The sequence below is a fragment of the Podarcis bocagei genome (genome assembly GCF_964188305.1).
Source record: "Podarcis bocagei genome assembly, chromosome: 9".
NCBI classification, from domain to species: domain Eukaryota; kingdom Metazoa; phylum Chordata; class Lepidosauria; order Squamata; family Lacertidae; genus Podarcis; species Podarcis bocagei.
Genome location: NC_138134.1, coordinates 34,579,007 through 34,595,850, shown reverse-complemented (window position 1 = coordinate 34,595,850; position 16,844 = coordinate 34,579,007). Strand labels below are relative to the sequence as shown.

Sequence of the window (16,844 nt, the reverse complement as noted above, 5' to 3'; positions counted from 1 at the left end):
TTTTTATTAATTTTCCACATTTATAACAAAAATAACATATAAAAGACACAAAACAAAACACATTACAATACTAAAAATAAAAAAGAAAGAAAAATAAAAACATTACTTTTAAAATCCAAATTAACTTTCATTGTTATCTGACTTCCTCAAATCCCCCCTTTTAATTATGTTAATTATTGCCCTTAATCACTTGATACTTGTGTGTAGAGCATTCCCAGGATTAATTTAGAGAAGGGAGTCACACATTTAGACCCTGCAGCTACCAGAAGAGAAAGCCCAAGGCACAAGATATGTAGCAATGCTGTGTGATCAGGGCACCAGCGTAACTGAGTGGATCAACCGCTTGGAACCCCTACACTTAAGTAGGACCCCACACTTTGCACTTTCAATTCAGACAACTAGAGGCAATGTGTAGTTGTTTAAGAAAGAAGATGCAACGTGACCCTGCCCCAAAGTGATCATAGCAATGCCTTACATGTGAGGAACACGTGAATAGGGTTGTTATAATCAACGCATCATGATCACATGAGTAAAGGGCTGCCTGTGACTTTGCACCCGCCCACTCCACTCCACCTATGACCTGTGTGCCAGGCAAAGGTCTGAAGAGAAAGACAGCTGTATTCTCGTAGGCTCCTTCAATATGACTGAGGGCACAGCAAAGGTCTCCTGAATGCCTGAAGGTGCCTACATGGGTATACATTGATTTCATAAGGTTCAACTGACTGCCCTATATAAATCAGGAAATACACTTTAAAAGCTGTTACTCTTTGTATAATAGTTCTAAGCAAAAAGGTCCCAACCATTTTTCTTAAGATGATGCTGGTATTCCTTTGTGGGCATGAAAGAATGCCTGTTTAAGGACAGGGCTTACTATATTCAGTTTTTATATATAATTGCACATTTTAAGAAAAACGGGTTGGGGTCCTTTTGCTTAGTACTATTGTTGGCTAAGCCGCTTATCAGCTGATCCGATCAGCAGATAAGCCTCTAAAAGCCTCTAATAGCGCTAATCCTTCAATGGGCTTGCTTCGCAAGACGAAAAAAAACGCTAGACGAAGAGAATCACAGAACGGATTCTTTTCGTCTTGCGAGGCACCACTGTACAGTGGTACCTCTAGTTATGAACTTAATTCGTCCATTCTTAATCTGACACTGTTCTTAACTAGCGACGTGCTTTCGCTAATGGGGCCTCTTGCTGCCGCTGCACCGCAGGCACATAATTTTTGTTCTCATCCTGGGGCAAAGTTCTCAACTCGAGGTAACTCTTCCAGGTTAGCGGAGTTTGTAAGCCAAGGATTCCCCCCCCCCTTGGTTTTCCCTTAAATTATGAATAAGAGCAAAGTCAAGGGAAACATCACCTAATGTTAAAGTTGCAAATACTACCGTTTTGATCCTTACCCCTAAAAATGGTAGTTGTGTGTGATCACACAGGAAATGCCTCAGGGTTGTAGCTGATGAAGCCAAGTCTTGCTATGTCATGCAAGCGGCAGTGCTAGACCTACCATTAGATAGAGTGAAGCTGCCACCTCAGGCAACTTCTTTAAGGCGTCAACAAAGAGCAGCCAATTGTTAGTTGTTCAGTTGATTATTAATTGTATTTACTACCAGAAATGGGGAGCTGTGATTGCGGGATAGCCTGTCTCAGGTGCCAGCCTGCGGTACCATGCATTTTAACTTGGGCAGAGGGGAAGGACACCATTTTCTGCCTCATCTCAGGAAGTAAGATGTCTTGGACCAAACCTGTTCCCTTTCCTTCACTGAAGGGAACTCACTCTATTATTTACCTGTTTAAAATGTGTCTGATATTTGAATAGACTATTGATGTGGTATCCATAAACTCTGATTGCATCTGATTCTTGGCCTGAAGTAAGCACAATGTTGACTCTCTTTGACAAAGTATGCAAAATAAATACATGGAGGAAATTGGTGTGCAGTTGATCCAACCCTTCATCAGCGACTATTAAGAAATACGGATAGTTGTCTTGCAGAAATTGCTGCCAACTACTCTCTAAGCAGTTCGAAAATTCAGTATGTATAGGAATTTCCGTGTTCTTTCTCAGATGGATGATCAATGCATTACGCAAAGAAAGGAAATCAAGATTTCCGAAATACGTATGTTCTACATCCTGTAAGGGGGGGGGAACGATATATATGAAATACCTCTCAATGTATTACAGTAATCAAGACACAGAACATTCAAAACAGTATGGCATTTCTTAAGGGTTACATTAAGGCTGCAATCCTGTCTTAACATACACATGGAACTCACAAAAATCTATCCTGTTAACATGCCACATATATATGGGCTTGTGGTTATCACTGAACAGAAGAATCAAATATTATTGACTACACATGAAGAGACTCCCAGTGCCCTCTACCTGGCACAGACAACACACCAGAGCCAAACAGACAGGTAGGTAATGGGATGTTCAGCTGCAGGTCCAGTGGCTGCCATGTTAAGAGTCTTCACTCCTCAGTGATAGTGGCGCATGGGAGAGCGAGTCAGGAACTAACTTAAATCACCTTCATTAATTTCAGTGGGCCGAATGTGAGTAAAACCTAGCTGAACACTAAGCATTATGTTAAGTTCTGTGCCTTTCTTGCACAGAAAAACAGAGCAACTGGTGGAAAACGGGGGTCCCCACCCACTTTTGGCTCTGGTCTGACCTGCCACTGCCTCCACTTCCACCACCACTTCCACACACCACACCTTAAGACAGTGTTTCCCAACCGGTGTTCCGCGGCACACTAGTGTGCCACGAGACGTTGCCTGGTGTGCCGTGGGAGGGAGGCGGGCGAGGCGGGCGGTGAGAGGCGGGGCGGCGGCGGCGAGGAGCGAGCTCCCTCCCACATCCCATCGCCGCTCTGCCGCACGCTAGCTCTTGACTGCTCTTGCCGCACGCTAGCTCTTGACTGCTCTTGCCGCACGGCTAAGCTAGGCCGGCCTACTGGGCTGTCGCAGGTGGAAGGCCTGTGCATGTGCGAGGTTTTCGCGCCTTCGGGATTCCCTTCACGCCTTCCTCCTCCCGGGGCCTTGAGAGCGCGGGAAGCGGCAGCGCGAGACCGGCGTTGAGCCTGGCAGGTATTGCGCTTGCCAAGGCAGTCATTTGGGAAATGAAAACTTGCAAAGCAAGCAACCAGTTCAATCTGAGGTACGTGTATGCTTAATATCCTGTATCTGAAACCTGTTCTGCCCCTTCCCCCACACTTGGTGCCATTTTGCAGACTGTCTACTGAAACGTCATACTTTTCTCAGCTTAAATGTTAATAAGGCCTCATCTATACATGCAGCAGAGTAAGTTGACCCAGAATAGTACCAATTCAGATGGCAGATGGGAGAATGACAGTGCTGAATGCTTTCCCATGTAGAACAGTCCCTGCAAATAAAAAACTAGCATATTTGGAAGAGGGATGCTAGCCTAACCATTACCTTCTATGCTGTTACAATTTTTTAATTTTTTTTTACATAAGTAAAAAGTCACCTTTCCCCATCTGGCATGGTGGTGTGCCTCGAGATTTTTTTCATGAAACAAGTGTGCCTTTGCCCAAAAAAGGTTGGGAAACACTGCCTTAAGAGATTCAAAGGAATGCAGCTCTTGACATAGAGATGGCTCCCCTGTCCTAGTGGCCTGTCCATGGTCCTGAAATCTTTGCAGTTTAGGCTCTGAAATTACTGTATTCTGCATTGTTTTTATCCTTCACTAACCATCACTGATCAAGGTATTGTTTGTGGATTGGACTCTGGCTGTCAATGGATTTTGCCTCCCTCTGACTGGGCAACTGAAGCCAAAACAATTACATTTTCACAGTATTGCTTTTTGATTTTGTTTTTGCTCTACTATTAATTGAGATACTTTTTGTGCTTGATCAGAATAGAAGAAAAAGCTGGTCAGGTTGGTCACTTCAACCTAGTGAGCCAGATTTGTCCCACAAGTTGGCTAAGCCTGTTTGAAGGTTTTTTATCATTTTCAAAGCCAGGTAAGCAAGTTGAATGGAATAAAACAGCTTCTTTCTCACAATTGCTACATCCTTGTAGTCTCTTCTCGCTACTGAAACACCTGTGGTCAAGTTAAACAAATACCAGAAGAGTGAACACATTTTTTCTTCCAGTGAAGAAAACCACTGTACATAGTAAAAGCACATTTTACTTGTTACCTTGAAGAAAACAATGAAATATTTTGCTCCTTTGCTTGTTAAATCCAGGAGAAAGCGCTCAACTAGGTAGAAAAAGTGCAGGTTTTGTCCACGCTGCAATGTTAGTTCTCTTGCACAAGTGATGAATAATGAATCACCATCAATCAGAAAAAACTCTGACTCTACATAGTCATTCAACAAGCTGACATATCTGGATTAAAGACATAAACAAACAATGCAATTTAATAGTAGTTTTTTAAAAATGCCATACTGATGCACATACACACACTGGGTCCTTTTGGTGAAGGGCAGGTAGTATCATCATCATAAAAAACCCAGATACCTTCTTTCTAAACCACTGATTCATAAGCTAACTGAATAGTGACTTGCAGTCATGGTGATTCCAATATTCCATTAGCTTAAGAATCAGATCCTCAGAAATCCTGTTCCTGATCACACAGCCCATTTGGGCTGACAGACACCAGCGTCCAATAGAAAGCTTGGGATGACCTAGTCTAAAATGGCCTCAGGGTGTTCTGGGCTACAGCTTAAGATCAAGAAATGTATTTTCAATTACTACATACTATTTCCCTTCCCAAGACTGCCCAGGTCCTCTTTCATACCTAACAGCAGCTAAGCTGAGGTCCAGCACCGAGGGCCTTTTGGCGGTTCCCTCACTGCGAGAAGCCAGGTTACAGGGAACCAGGCAGAGGGCCTTCTCGGTAGTGGCGCCCTCCCTGTGGAACGCCCTCCCACCAGATGTCAAAGAGAACAACAACTACCAGACTTTTAGAAGACATCTGAAGGCAGCCCTGTTTAGGGAAGCTTTTAATGTTTGATGTATCACAGTATTTTAATATTCTTTTGGAAGCCGCCCAGAGTGGCTGGGGAAACCCAGCCAGATGGGCGGGGTATAAATAATAATAATAATAATAATAATAATAATAATTATTATTATTATTATTATTATTATTATTATTATTATTATTATTATTATTATTAGCTAATGAAAGCGGGGAAGGGGGCACCTCCATTGTGACACTACAGGACAGGAGACTAGCTTATCATACATACTCAGCTTTTGGTATTTCATCCATAAGTAAACAAGTAATTTGTTCCATGCATCTCTGTAGCACTGGAAAAAGAAAAATGCAAACAGATCTTACATTTATCACATACATTAGCCAATTTCTCACCAGGATCCTAAATAGCCGAAGAGGAAAACTGCGTAAGAAGCTATGTTGTAAAGTGACTTCTTTTCCAAGTTTCAGAACAATATTATAAGATCCTGGTCTTGTCCTGGATGTCAGTAAGCAAAACCCCCATTCATCCTGAAGACCTCATCATTATGAGGCAGTGTGGTGTAGAAGTTACGAGTGTTGGACTAGGACTGGGAATTTGGATAACGTGTGAAGAGGCACTACACATGTACCAAGTTATATGTAGTGCTGCTCCACCATGTGAGAGGGAACCCTGTCTCAATGATATGCACTCCACCTACCCAGTGTTACCCTACAATGAAATAGGATCCTGGAAAAGGCATCAAACAAGACTACTCCAAAGAATATGAACACAAATGAAAAAACCGTATAGTTACTTGCCTGGATTTTGGAAATCATACAAACATGGTTTACTGGGAACTTTTGCCAAGGATGCTCGTTTAGGTTGGCTGAATGTGGAAAGAGAGGTTTCATCTCCTATGGAACTTGCTTCAGAAGCCATGGTAGGTCTATGGGTTTTGACATATGAATCGGTCCAGCTTTGGAAACTTGATGTACTTACATCTGGCCCATTATTCTTCCATACACCTTGGAATTACCAAGCACACAGAGATATCATTCTACTATTTAAAAAATATTTTCATAGCTGAAAATGCATCTGAAAATACATTGACACTAATTTATGGCTGCTCAGCCCATATGACCCTATGATTCCCCCACTCAAGCCCCAAAAAAATCAGTATTCAGCAAAACCATCGCAAAATCACCAAAATCAAGACCTCCTTAAACCAACTGCTCAATATTTTCAGTGGAGGGGTTACGTTAAGTAATATGTTTGAATGTTGAATGTGTAAGTGTAAGTGTATGTCTAGAGACAATGGATAAAACCAACACCATTAGATGTACAGCTGGATAAGTGTTTAATGGTTATTGTATTTGTTTAAAAACCGATAAAAAATTTTTTAACCTATTGTAAAATTGGTAAGATGCTTCACAAATGTAAACACCAGCGTTATCATTGCAACAGTTCCTCCTCATTCTCAGCAGTTCTCTGTTTTACAGAACGAAGCAATAATACATTTTGCTCCAGAGGTCAGGAAATAGATGACTTTTGCATAATTATGAAGCTCTCATGGGTAGTACTCAGTAGATATGCTTTTCCTGCTACATACTTGTAATACTATGTTAGATCATTTTCCTTCTGAACAAATATGAATGGGGGGCAATACCATCCACTAATGGATGACAGCCAGATGGCTATGATCAGAGGCAGAATGCTACTGGTTCCTAGTTTCTGACAAACACAAATAGGGAGAGCACTTTTGTACCCAGGTCTGATAAGGAGCAAAGTGTACCAAAGAACTTTGTACCTAGTTAGATAAAAATGTTGCAGCAACAATCAATCACTCTTATGAAAAAAGTAAGTTGGACCACATAAAATGCCTTCAGTTTGAAGTCCTCAAAATTAGCTTAGATATGTTTATGACTATTTTAAAACTCAACTTAAAACATTCTCTCCAGAAAAGGCCTTATGTTAAGAAATGTCAGGAGCTACATGGAAACTCATTAATTTTTAGTATGCCCCATTAAATACTGCAAACTGTCTTCTTGAGTCTGATAAAACCCACATTCACCACAAATATTACTGTTAACTTCACACTCTGCCCTCCCACCCCCTTTCCAGAAAAAGTATCCACTGGTGTCAGGAATTGTGAGGGGAGAGCAGACAAGGGGTGAAAAGAAGAGTTAAATATATTCCCTGCCATGATAGCCTTTTCTCCTGCAAGCTGCTTTTTATAATGCAAAGGAAAAGATTTAGGGACCCGTATATTTTCCCCCATGGAAGGCATGTGTTTTTTTTAACAATGGCCAAGGAAATATTTAAGCATGAACACACTCTTTTCTATGAGCTCCCACTCATAGAATTCAGTGTGAGAGATTCCAGGCTGCACAGTCAGGCACTATTTGCAACTTGGCCCTTATAATGTGTTCATTTCTTTCTATAAAGCCCTTCTTCATCAAATCAGATTCTAGGGACTGGAACCCATAGGAGGTGCCAGGAGCAGTGCCGGATCTATGTATAAGCTAAACAAGCTATAGCTTAGGGCCCCACTCTCTTGGGGGGGAGGATTTAAAGGGGGGGACTGGATGTACATTTCCAAAATATAAGATAAATAATAATAATAATAAAACCTACATACAGCAACAGTGTTTGGTGTTGTGTAGACTCTTATGATGTAAGTAATGGACCCCGCCTGCTAGCCTGCTCCTTAAAATATCACTGGCTTGCTCATTTCTATATATAGGGTGCCTACATTCTGCATGGACTGGTTGCATGGCAACATGCAGCTGCACACTATAAATTTCAGGTTATAGCAGGTTTCTAGAGGCTAGATTATGAGTCTTTGTAAATTGTGTTTCTAAAGGAACTTTTGTTATTGCCAAATGCCAATGTGTTTGCATTATTAAGTTTGTTATGAATAAAAAATCATTTTAAGTTAGAGCTTAAAAATTATTTCACTATTAATATACTACTTCTTAATTGTATTTCAGTTCAACAGTTGCCTTGATAAAATACATATTTTGCTATGTGCAAATGGCTTTAGATACCTATTAGGTCCATAAATTACCATATAGCATATATTCAACACACAAAAAACAGCGACAATTTGTTGTTGACAAAGGACAGCTGGATATATAAAGGGCCCCATTACCTTCAGTAGCTTAGGGCCTCATCAAACCTAAATCTGGCCCTGGCCAGGAGGTGGGGACGGGCAGGGGGCAAGCGCCCTCCAACACCCAGCTCACTTGCCTCACTATTTCTGAACTCCTGATTACTGTATGCTCTTATTTTTCGTTCTTGCCCACTTTGACCCATATGTGCCCCACCCCGTGTTTTTCCCCCCTGGTGATAGTCTGACTCTGCAAATTTGGGGGAGGCTATCAGTGAGTAAGGGACGCGAGTGGTGCTGTGGGTTAAACCACAGAGCCTAGGACTTGCCGATCAGAAGGTCGGCGGTTCGAATCCCCGCGACGGGGTGAGCTCCTGCTCCTGCCAACCTAGCAGTTCGAAAGCACATCAAAGTGCAAGTAGATAAAGACCGTATTTTTTGCACCATAACACTCACTTTTTTCCTCCTAAAAAGTAAGGAGAAATGTCTGTGCGTGTTATGGAGGGAATGCCTACAGGTGGAATGCCTACGGATTTTCCTCCTCTAGAAACTATGTGCGTGTTATGGTCGGGTGCGTGTTATAGAGCGAAAAATACGGTAGGTATTGCTCCAGCGGGAAGGTAAACAGCTTTTCCGTGCGCTGCTCTGGTTCGCCAGAAGCGGCTTAGTCATGCTGGCCACATGACCCGGAAGCTGTACGCCGGCTCCCTCGGCCAATAAAGTGAGATGAGCGCAGCAACCCCAGAGTCTGACACGACTGGACCTAATGGTCAGGGGTCCCTTTACCTTTATCAGTGAGGAAACAGCAATCTTATTTTCAGTTCCTTTGGTGGCTGAAACAGATCTATTGTGTGGATCTGATCCTAAATATATATCCTAAGCAGATGAGCGTAGATCACAAAGATCTGGTGTCCACCCACTTCCAATCCATTTCGAAGTTCACCCTGACACTAGCTTTCAGCCTTGCAGGGTTCAAGCCAGCCTGAAAAATTACAGCCTCCCTGACTGGAAGAGCCCTGTTCCCCATCACCAAGAAGGGAAGCAGGTAGCTCGCTCTGTTACTCTGTGAACTAGGCCAGGCTCAAAGACACAATCACCCTCCTAAGCTGCCTAAGCAATAGAAATGTCGTTCTGCGCAAAGCTCCAGGGCGCAAACTCTTGTCTAGCTTTCACATTAAGCATGGGGACCTTCTCCACTGATGGTCAAGGCTCCTTTCGTGCCTCCCCTTTCCAAATACCCCGACAAGCCCGCACACGCAACACACACCCTTCCACCGAAAACCTCCCGCCCTCTTTTACTTCTTTTCTGCGCCGGAGAAAGGGAGATGAGCGCACGCCTCTTCTCTCCTCCGCGACGCGCGCCTGGTCTGGAAGATGCGCGATCCGGGACGCGGCGAGTTCCGTTTAAGCATCGCGAAGTCAGCGGCGCTGTCCAACCAGGAAAGCGCCAGCTGTTCCTTTGAGTTTCGTTTTCGTTTCCTGCTGCCCGCGATTAAGTTGCGTTTCTGGCGGAGCCTATATTTAGAACCTCTCCCCACGTGGATCAGATTGTTCAACGGCACAGGCCACGCCCCAGATAAGACGCCGTGGTGGAGCACGCACGTCGATGCAACAAGGTTAAAACGATCGCTGTTTCCTTATGGTCCTACATGTACAATGAACGGAGAGGGGCGGGGTAAGGATTGAGTCAGCTGTGCACAAGCTAAAACCACCTTTGACGGTGACATTTGTGCAAGTTATTTCCACGTCACTAGAGATTGAGGACCTTGCGTTTTACAGCGCCTTTGCAGATTAGGCACTATAAAGCCTAACCACATTCGACTCTGTGTATACAGGCAGGGTCAGTCTCTCCGAAAAGAGGCTTGAATGTGGCAGGGGGCTTAATTCCTCTCCATGCGTTCACAGGGCATAGCTGGAAGAGGGTCCCAGAGCCACTTTTTATTGCACATTCGTGAAGTTTTGTGGTGCAGGAAGAGTCGCATGCTATCGGGCCTTCAATATTGCTTGTGCCTGCAAAAATGTTTGGGGGCGGTCACACTGCTTCACTGATCAGCGCGTTCCCCTGATGAAATCCTGTGTCCTTTTTTATACCGCAAATGTGATTTGTTTTTGTCCTGATTTTGTTGCGTCGTCCAGCCAGCAATAATGTAGTTACCATTGGGATGCATCGCAGAACAACTAATAAAGCAGAACAAATCCATCACTAATGCACTTTTGTTGTGATAGGAACATATTGCAGAACCCACCTGCAATAAAAAAAAAACCACTGGTCTGGAGCCTAAAATGTTTTTTGTGTCTCTTGACTATTTTGTGATCTGCAGTCTTGCAGGGTGTGTGTGTGTCTTCCAACGCTCTTGATTCTGCGATCTGTGACATCAAACACTCCCAAAACAGACTTCCAAAATGCTTCTGAGTTCTCCAGGTTTCAGAGCCAAAGGATAACAGGATAGGCTGGATCTGAGCAGGAAACAGGAATTAGATCAATCTCATTCATGATAAAAATTTCATTATTTCTAACGTTCTGGTTGCTCCAGAGTCCTGTGATGACTGATTCAGCTGCGCGAGGAGGTAACTTTACCAAGCGGGGCGGGGTGTTGTGTTGGATCCGCATTTAAGTTCCCATTCTCAGCAAACAGTCCTAAGCCGTGGTTCATATGCACTCGCCAGCTAAGTGGTTATGGTTTTCGTATTTGTATTGGTAAAAAAAAAATGTAAAAAAGAGGCAGGCTCCAGGGGGCGCCAGTGCGCTGCTGCTGCTTCAACGGCGGGGATTAGAAACGGGGGGAGTTTTCGCCGGAAGCTGCCTGAGTAATTAATCCGACGTGTTTTGAGTGCACGCGGGAGTCACGTGGAAGAAAGTGGGGGGCTTCCTTCTGAGTAGCACTTAATTCTAAGCTATCCAAATTGCGGGAAAACTGGAAACCCGAAGCAGCTTGCTATATAGGAGGCGGGAAAAAGGGGAGTCACAGCGAGGCATCCCTGACAGAAAGCGCATGAGGAAGAGAGAGGTTTCCATGGAGCACCAGCGGTTTCCGCAGCAAGCTGTCAGAAAAGGGGAATTGCGAGGTGTTGCAGGGACTCCAGGGAAAGCGAAGGGGGTCCTTTAGTCCAGCCCCTTCCGAGAGACGGGAGGGCTCTCTTTCCACACGCTCACCTGCATTCACACCACACGTAGACCGCAAAGCACACACGTCGGAATTCACATTATCCAGAAATATTTCGGAAGAAAATGGTGTCAAGCCAAAAAAAAAAGGGGGGGTGAAGGGAAAAGGAACAGCTTAGTGACATCCACCGTTAGGCAGGGGGACAGAGCTGAGGAGCTCTTGCGGACAGTAAACAGCTGCTGCTGCTGCTCTTCAGCTTTTCTTGCAAATACATCGTTAACCCAAGTCTCAGTTCAAAGGAAACAGTTGTCTTAATTAAGCACACAAGTAATAATATGGGCTTGCTCACCTTACTCTGTACAATTTTAAAAGATGGGCCGTTTCAAGACTTCTGGGCATTAGCAAAGGAATGCATATAAGCATCACTGGGAATCTAATGCATGAAGGGCTCTGGTTCAGTGGTGGAGAGGAGACCATATTTTGCAGGCAGAAGGTCCCAGGTTCACTCCCTGGCATCTCCAGGTAGGGTATGTTTGTTTATAAATATATATAGAGAGACCACTATTTGTATAAAAAACAATTATATGTAAAACAATATGAAAACGTGAGCATATAAAACTGTTGTGGCAATGTGTGTTCTTTATTGCCTGCATCAGTGTGATGGGATAGAAACTTTTTCAGCAGGCATTTAAAAGTTAGAACAGAAAGCACCTGCTGAATGTCTATTGGCAGCGGATTCCACAAGGCATCTTCCGGTGTTCCTCTGACTGCACAAAAGTTAGTCCCATTGAGCTGCAATCCTTATACTCACCTGGGAATAAATCCAATTGAACTCAGATGGGTTTGCTTCTATAGGGTTGCAGAGTTATATTTTCAGCTTGTAAAAAGTTCATATACACTGCTGTTACAAACACTCTTTCTGCTGCAGTGAGGTTTTGCTGTCCATTTTCATTGTCATCGCCACCTCAGTGAAAGAGAAGTGATTTGCCTTTGACCTGACACCATAAGGGATCCTCCACGACCTCTTTATTCAGCATTCATCCTGATTTGATTACACAAACCTTAACTTACTTAGTGGTTAGACTATACAACTTTTAGAATGCATCTGAAGGCAGCCCTATATAGGGAAGTTTTTAATATTTTATGTTTTATTACGATATTATATCTGTTGAAAGCTGCCCAGAGTGACTGGAGCAACCCAATTCGCTGGGTGAGGTACAAATAAAACAACAACAACAATGTCCTGCCATTACTGAGCATTCATTTTGATTTGTTTATGGGGCATCCATCCTTCATTCATATTTATTTCCTTGCTGGAAACATCTTCCTGTTGTCTTGTTCACCTCACAACTTTTCAATGCTTTTACTGGCACTTGCCAAACCACCAAAAAATGTTGGTTTGTAGCAGTAGGGCAGGAGAATGCTTTAAATCCACTTTAACTGTGCGAACTCAAAGTTCCAGTATGCATTTGGAATCCTTCCCGCAAAATACTGACGGTCTCAGTCATTATCATCATAACTGAAATGACATATAAGGAGGCCTGGAAGCCTTCTGCCATCACCTTCTGGAGCACCTGTCTATTAGCCAATCAAATAAGAAAGGGGGGGAGCCCGAGGACTCTCCAACTCTGTGGAAATTCTTTCCAAAAATAGTCCTGAGTCGCCAAGTGCCTTCCAGACATTTCCCTCAGCGTTTGCACACTCTCTTGCTCCCATCCTCGCCTTGTGCCAGAGTTCCCTTTATCTGTTTGTTTTTGTGACATTTTATCAGTCAGACGCTATGCGGGTTAAAGGCTGGTTAAATATTGAGTACTTTGGCACATTCCCACAGCAGAAATTGCTCCCTTGTTTCCCCACAGAGCGCAGTCCACATCCGTTTACACTGTCGTCTTTGTTTAGCGTGCACACACACACACAGCTTCTGTCATCGGTACGCAGCTGTCCGCATTTGTCTAATGCCAACTGCCTTTCATACTTGCAAGGTAGAAATCCTGATAGGCAGGCTCACTGGCACACACAAGTGGTTTGTAGGAAGAAAATGAAATTACTGTACTTATCGTCTTCCTTCTTCATAATAGGGAAATTCGAGGAAGTGTCTTTTCAAGTAGTCACCCCGTTCCGTAATAAACTCACACGAGATAAAACTCCCTTTCAGATTTAATCATATAGTAAACCGCATTTGGAACAAATGTTAGGGCTTGCACCCCGCCTTCGTTATTCCCACCTCACAACTCACTGTTGCTATAAAGAAATGCAGGTAATTAGGGTGATCCTATTAGACAAAATGAGGTGCTCCCTGCCATTCCTTCTGAGCCTGTCATCTGTTGTGTGTGGCACATGGCCTTTCTTGCCTGGTGTCCTGGGGCAGGGGCAGGGGGTTAAAAATGCTGTCCTATCCCCAAGGCTGAAGTGAGAGTCAACTGCCAGCCAATCGGTTTCCGTTCATAGAAGTGGGGTACTGCCTTGTTCTTCCTTTCTGGGAGCAAAATGTTTGGGGCAGGTCCTGTTTCAAATCAAGGGAATTCATTTCCAACACATCATATATTTAAAGTAACCCTTGCCCCTCAAAGAATCCTGGGACTTGTAGTTTATAACCCTAATACAGCTATAGTTCCCAGCACCCTGCAAAAAACTACAGTTCCCAGGATTGTGGGTGAGGTGTGTGCTTTAAATATGCTTAAAATGTATGGTACATGAGCAAAGTGGAACTTAGGAAACTGCCATATACTGAGTCAGACCATTGGTTCATCTAGCACAGTCTACACACAGACTGGGAGTAGTTCTCTAGGATTTCAGACAGAGGCCTTCCCAGCTGTACGCGGAGATGTGTTCAGTCTGAGATCTCTTGCATGCAAAGCATAGTAATGCTGTACAGACATCAACATTTCCAAGAAAGTTGAAGCTATGACTTCCCAGACGTATTTAATGCTTCCAGTAGAAAATGGGCAAATCCTAGATCCATGCAGAAAGGGATATGAGACCCCCAGGTGTAGGACAGGATATAAATTCAATAAATAAATAAATAATATATATATTCAAACACGTTGCTGCAGCCTCTTTTGCCGGCACAGGCACATAATGAAGGGAGGGCCTCAAGAATGACACAGGAGACCGTTGTTGGGTTGAATTAGGCCACTACATTTTTGATTACAGGAAAGAGTAGGTTTGGCTAAGGAATTGGGCTTGCCTGCTACCTGGGTGCTTTTTTCTGGGGGCGGAGGATGCAGGGGTACACATACCCCCAAACATTTTGTGAATCTAAGTATGGCCTCATTGAGGGGACAGTATTTCAATATGAGTAGGAAAAGGAGAGTACCCCAAAACATTTAATTTTTTTGGGGGGGAAGCACTGTACCTGATAGAAACCTGGTGGGGTCAAACCTGTGCTGGGGAGTCATCCCCAACATAGATTGGATGCCATGACCCCACACAGGCCGCCATTGGGATAGGTGTGTTGGCTCATTGGTCCACCAGTGGACTCCCGGACAGAACCACCATTCCTGGATCCCTCTAACAGAGTACCCAAGTGACTAAGGATGCACCCCCATGCCTAATCTGCCAAAGTTGGGATGGTTGCTACAAGGTAGGCGAAAACCTACAAGCTGGCCAATTTGCTTGCAGGAGAAAATTCCTCCCTGGCCCCCAAAATACATCAACTGAATTAACCATAACAAGGTCCATAAGCAATGTGCCCACTTCCCCACTCTGAACAGGCCCCTGAAGACTGGGGGGGGGTTGGAAAATCCCATGATGATTGGCCAAGAGGGCAGCCGACACCTGACCGCCCCCTTAAATAGGCTAGGGATGGACTGCTTGCAGCCCCAAGCCCCAGCCTCTGATTGGCTGAGTGGGCACTGCCCACCCTTACCTGAGGGTCCAACACGGCCTGAGGTGGGCAGTGCCAGCCACCCCTCCCCCGGCCTCACCTGGAAATTTGGCAGCCTCCCTGAACCTGCCACGCCATGCAGCAATGGCCGCCCACCAGGAGTTCCAGGTGAGCAGATATTATCCTGCGCAGTGCACATTATCATTTCCCCAAACATATATTGCCCTTCCTGAATCAGGCAGACTGCTGATTTTCCTCAGCATGTTAGAACTTTGTACACGTGGTCTTTAGTGAGCTATGGCACCACCAGCAATTTTTTTTCACAAAACCAGAGTTGAAGCAAGCAATGAAAGAATTCTGTCATGTGCTGGTTTCTCTTCGATGCATATGCATTAAATCATGCCATCCTAGATTGTTGTGTTTCCCCCAAAGACATAATGTGTCTTTCCTCCACACATAGAGCATGAGACTATTGTTCTCAAGGTCATAGGTTCAAGCCCTACATTGGGCAAAAGATTCTTGCATTGCAGAGGTTGGACTAGATGACCCTCGTGGTCCCTTCCAACTCTATGGTACTATTATTCTCTCCACTCCAAAGCTGAACCATTGAAAAAGATTGATTATGAAATATTTTATTTTAGAAGGATGAATAAAATGTTGAAGAGATGGTGCTCATCAAACACTTATTCTCTTAAAATGCTTTATGAAGAGTGTAATAGGAAGAGGGGTTTCTTAATGCAAGATTTCATACAGTATCAAATCATTACAATTCCTGTATACTTGAGGGCAAGCAGTACTGTACAGCTCTCAAATGCAAGAGCAACATGCTTGTCTGCTTCCAAGAGATGCTTCCATTTTCATACGGAAGAAGGATTCTGTGTCTTCTTTGCTTTTGCGTTTCCTCTTTTAATGTACAGTAGGTGTTTTAATTTAGTACATTTGTAATTGTTGCATGAACAAACCATATTTTAAAACTTAATATATCAAATATTATAATTGTATGGACAAACCAAGTTATACATAATATATTTGATGTTCCTGGAGTAACAATGTCCTGTTTTCCAAGTTCCCCCCAAAATTAACACCCTCCCCTGGCAAAAAAGAGCAGGTTTTCCCCATGGCTTCAAGATTTCCATCTCTAATTGCACTACAAATTCCTATGCAGCAGCCTGGCCTTGGCAACTGTGAGCTTACTCACCGTCTTTTCCTCTGTTCCTGGGATTGGAGAAAGTTTTCCCGACAGTGATGATGAGGACTGGCAGCTTACTCTGTTTTTAAAATGAAATCTAATCTCTGTGGAATGTTCTCAGTGTGCTGAGTATGAACACATGTGGGATTCACTTGTGGTTTATAGTCTTTTAGAGTCTATCAGAAAATAAACCCTAAATTGAATCTTACAGAGCCAGAAAACGTTGACTTGAAAAATTAGGACTGTCATATTTTCTATCTCTGATATGAAATGTTTTTGGTTGGGGTTTTTTTAGGAGACAGTATCTCCCCACAGCTCTGGAATATACTGCATATACGTACACAAAGCTTTGACTGATGGAGAATCCAAAAGAGTCACCCTCTGCTCTTAACACTATTTTGCTATGAGGGACTTTTGCATAGCCTCTGTGGTATCACTTTCACCTCCCTGTCCAGGAAGTTCCTTGGATTTCAATGGCAAAGGAACTTTATAGCTCAGCTGTAGTTCGTGCTTCTTCACCTTATATCTAAATCCTGCAAGCTCCACTTTGCTTTTTAACTGTCAAGGGATATTAAATCATTAGAGGAATAAATCCTAATTCCATACATGAGCCATCTGGGCTCTCATGGAAACCCACTAATGGTAAAGCCATTTTCCAGCACCGCAGCCACGTGCCCATAAATTTTATTTTGCCTTTGT

The 16,844-nt window shown here is 43.6% G+C and overlaps 2 protein-coding genes across 6 annotated transcripts in view; one reads left to right on the top strand and one right to left on the bottom strand.

Moving 5' to 3' along the window:
• The window catches only part of DDX60 (DExD/H-box helicase 60), a 45,607-nt gene extending 36,139 nt beyond the window's left edge, over window positions 1-9,468 (bottom strand). For 2 of the 4 annotated variants that reach the window (XM_081208625.1, XM_081208626.1), the window contains exons 1-5: window positions 9,326-9,468; window positions 5,736-5,863; window positions 5,209-5,269; window positions 4,156-4,345; window positions 1,785-2,126 (exon numbers count right to left, since the gene is read on the bottom strand). In XM_081208625.1, coding sequence (XP_081064751.1) covers window positions 1,785-2,126; window positions 4,156-4,345; window positions 5,209-5,269; window positions 5,736-5,863; window positions 9,326-9,438 — 834 coding nt within the window. In that variant the 5' untranslated portion in view covers window positions 9,439-9,468. Of the gene's footprint in view, window positions 1-1,784; window positions 2,127-4,155; window positions 4,346-5,208; window positions 5,270-5,735; window positions 5,943-9,293 lie in introns of all 4 variants that reach the window. The other 2 variants (XM_081208628.1, XM_081208627.1) reach the window with 2 other exon arrangements.
• A 2,056-nt stretch (window positions 9,469-11,524) lies between these two features.
• Window positions 11,525-16,844, top strand: part of PALLD (palladin, cytoskeletal associated protein) — a 240,967-nt gene continuing 235,647 nt past the window's right edge. For both annotated transcript variants that reach the window (XM_081208669.1, XM_081208668.1), the window contains exon 1: window positions 11,525-11,652. In XM_081208669.1, the coding sequence (XP_081064795.1) occupies window positions 11,540-11,652 (113 nt within the window). In that variant the 5' untranslated portion in view covers window positions 11,525-11,539. The remainder of the gene's footprint in view (window positions 11,653-16,844) is intronic.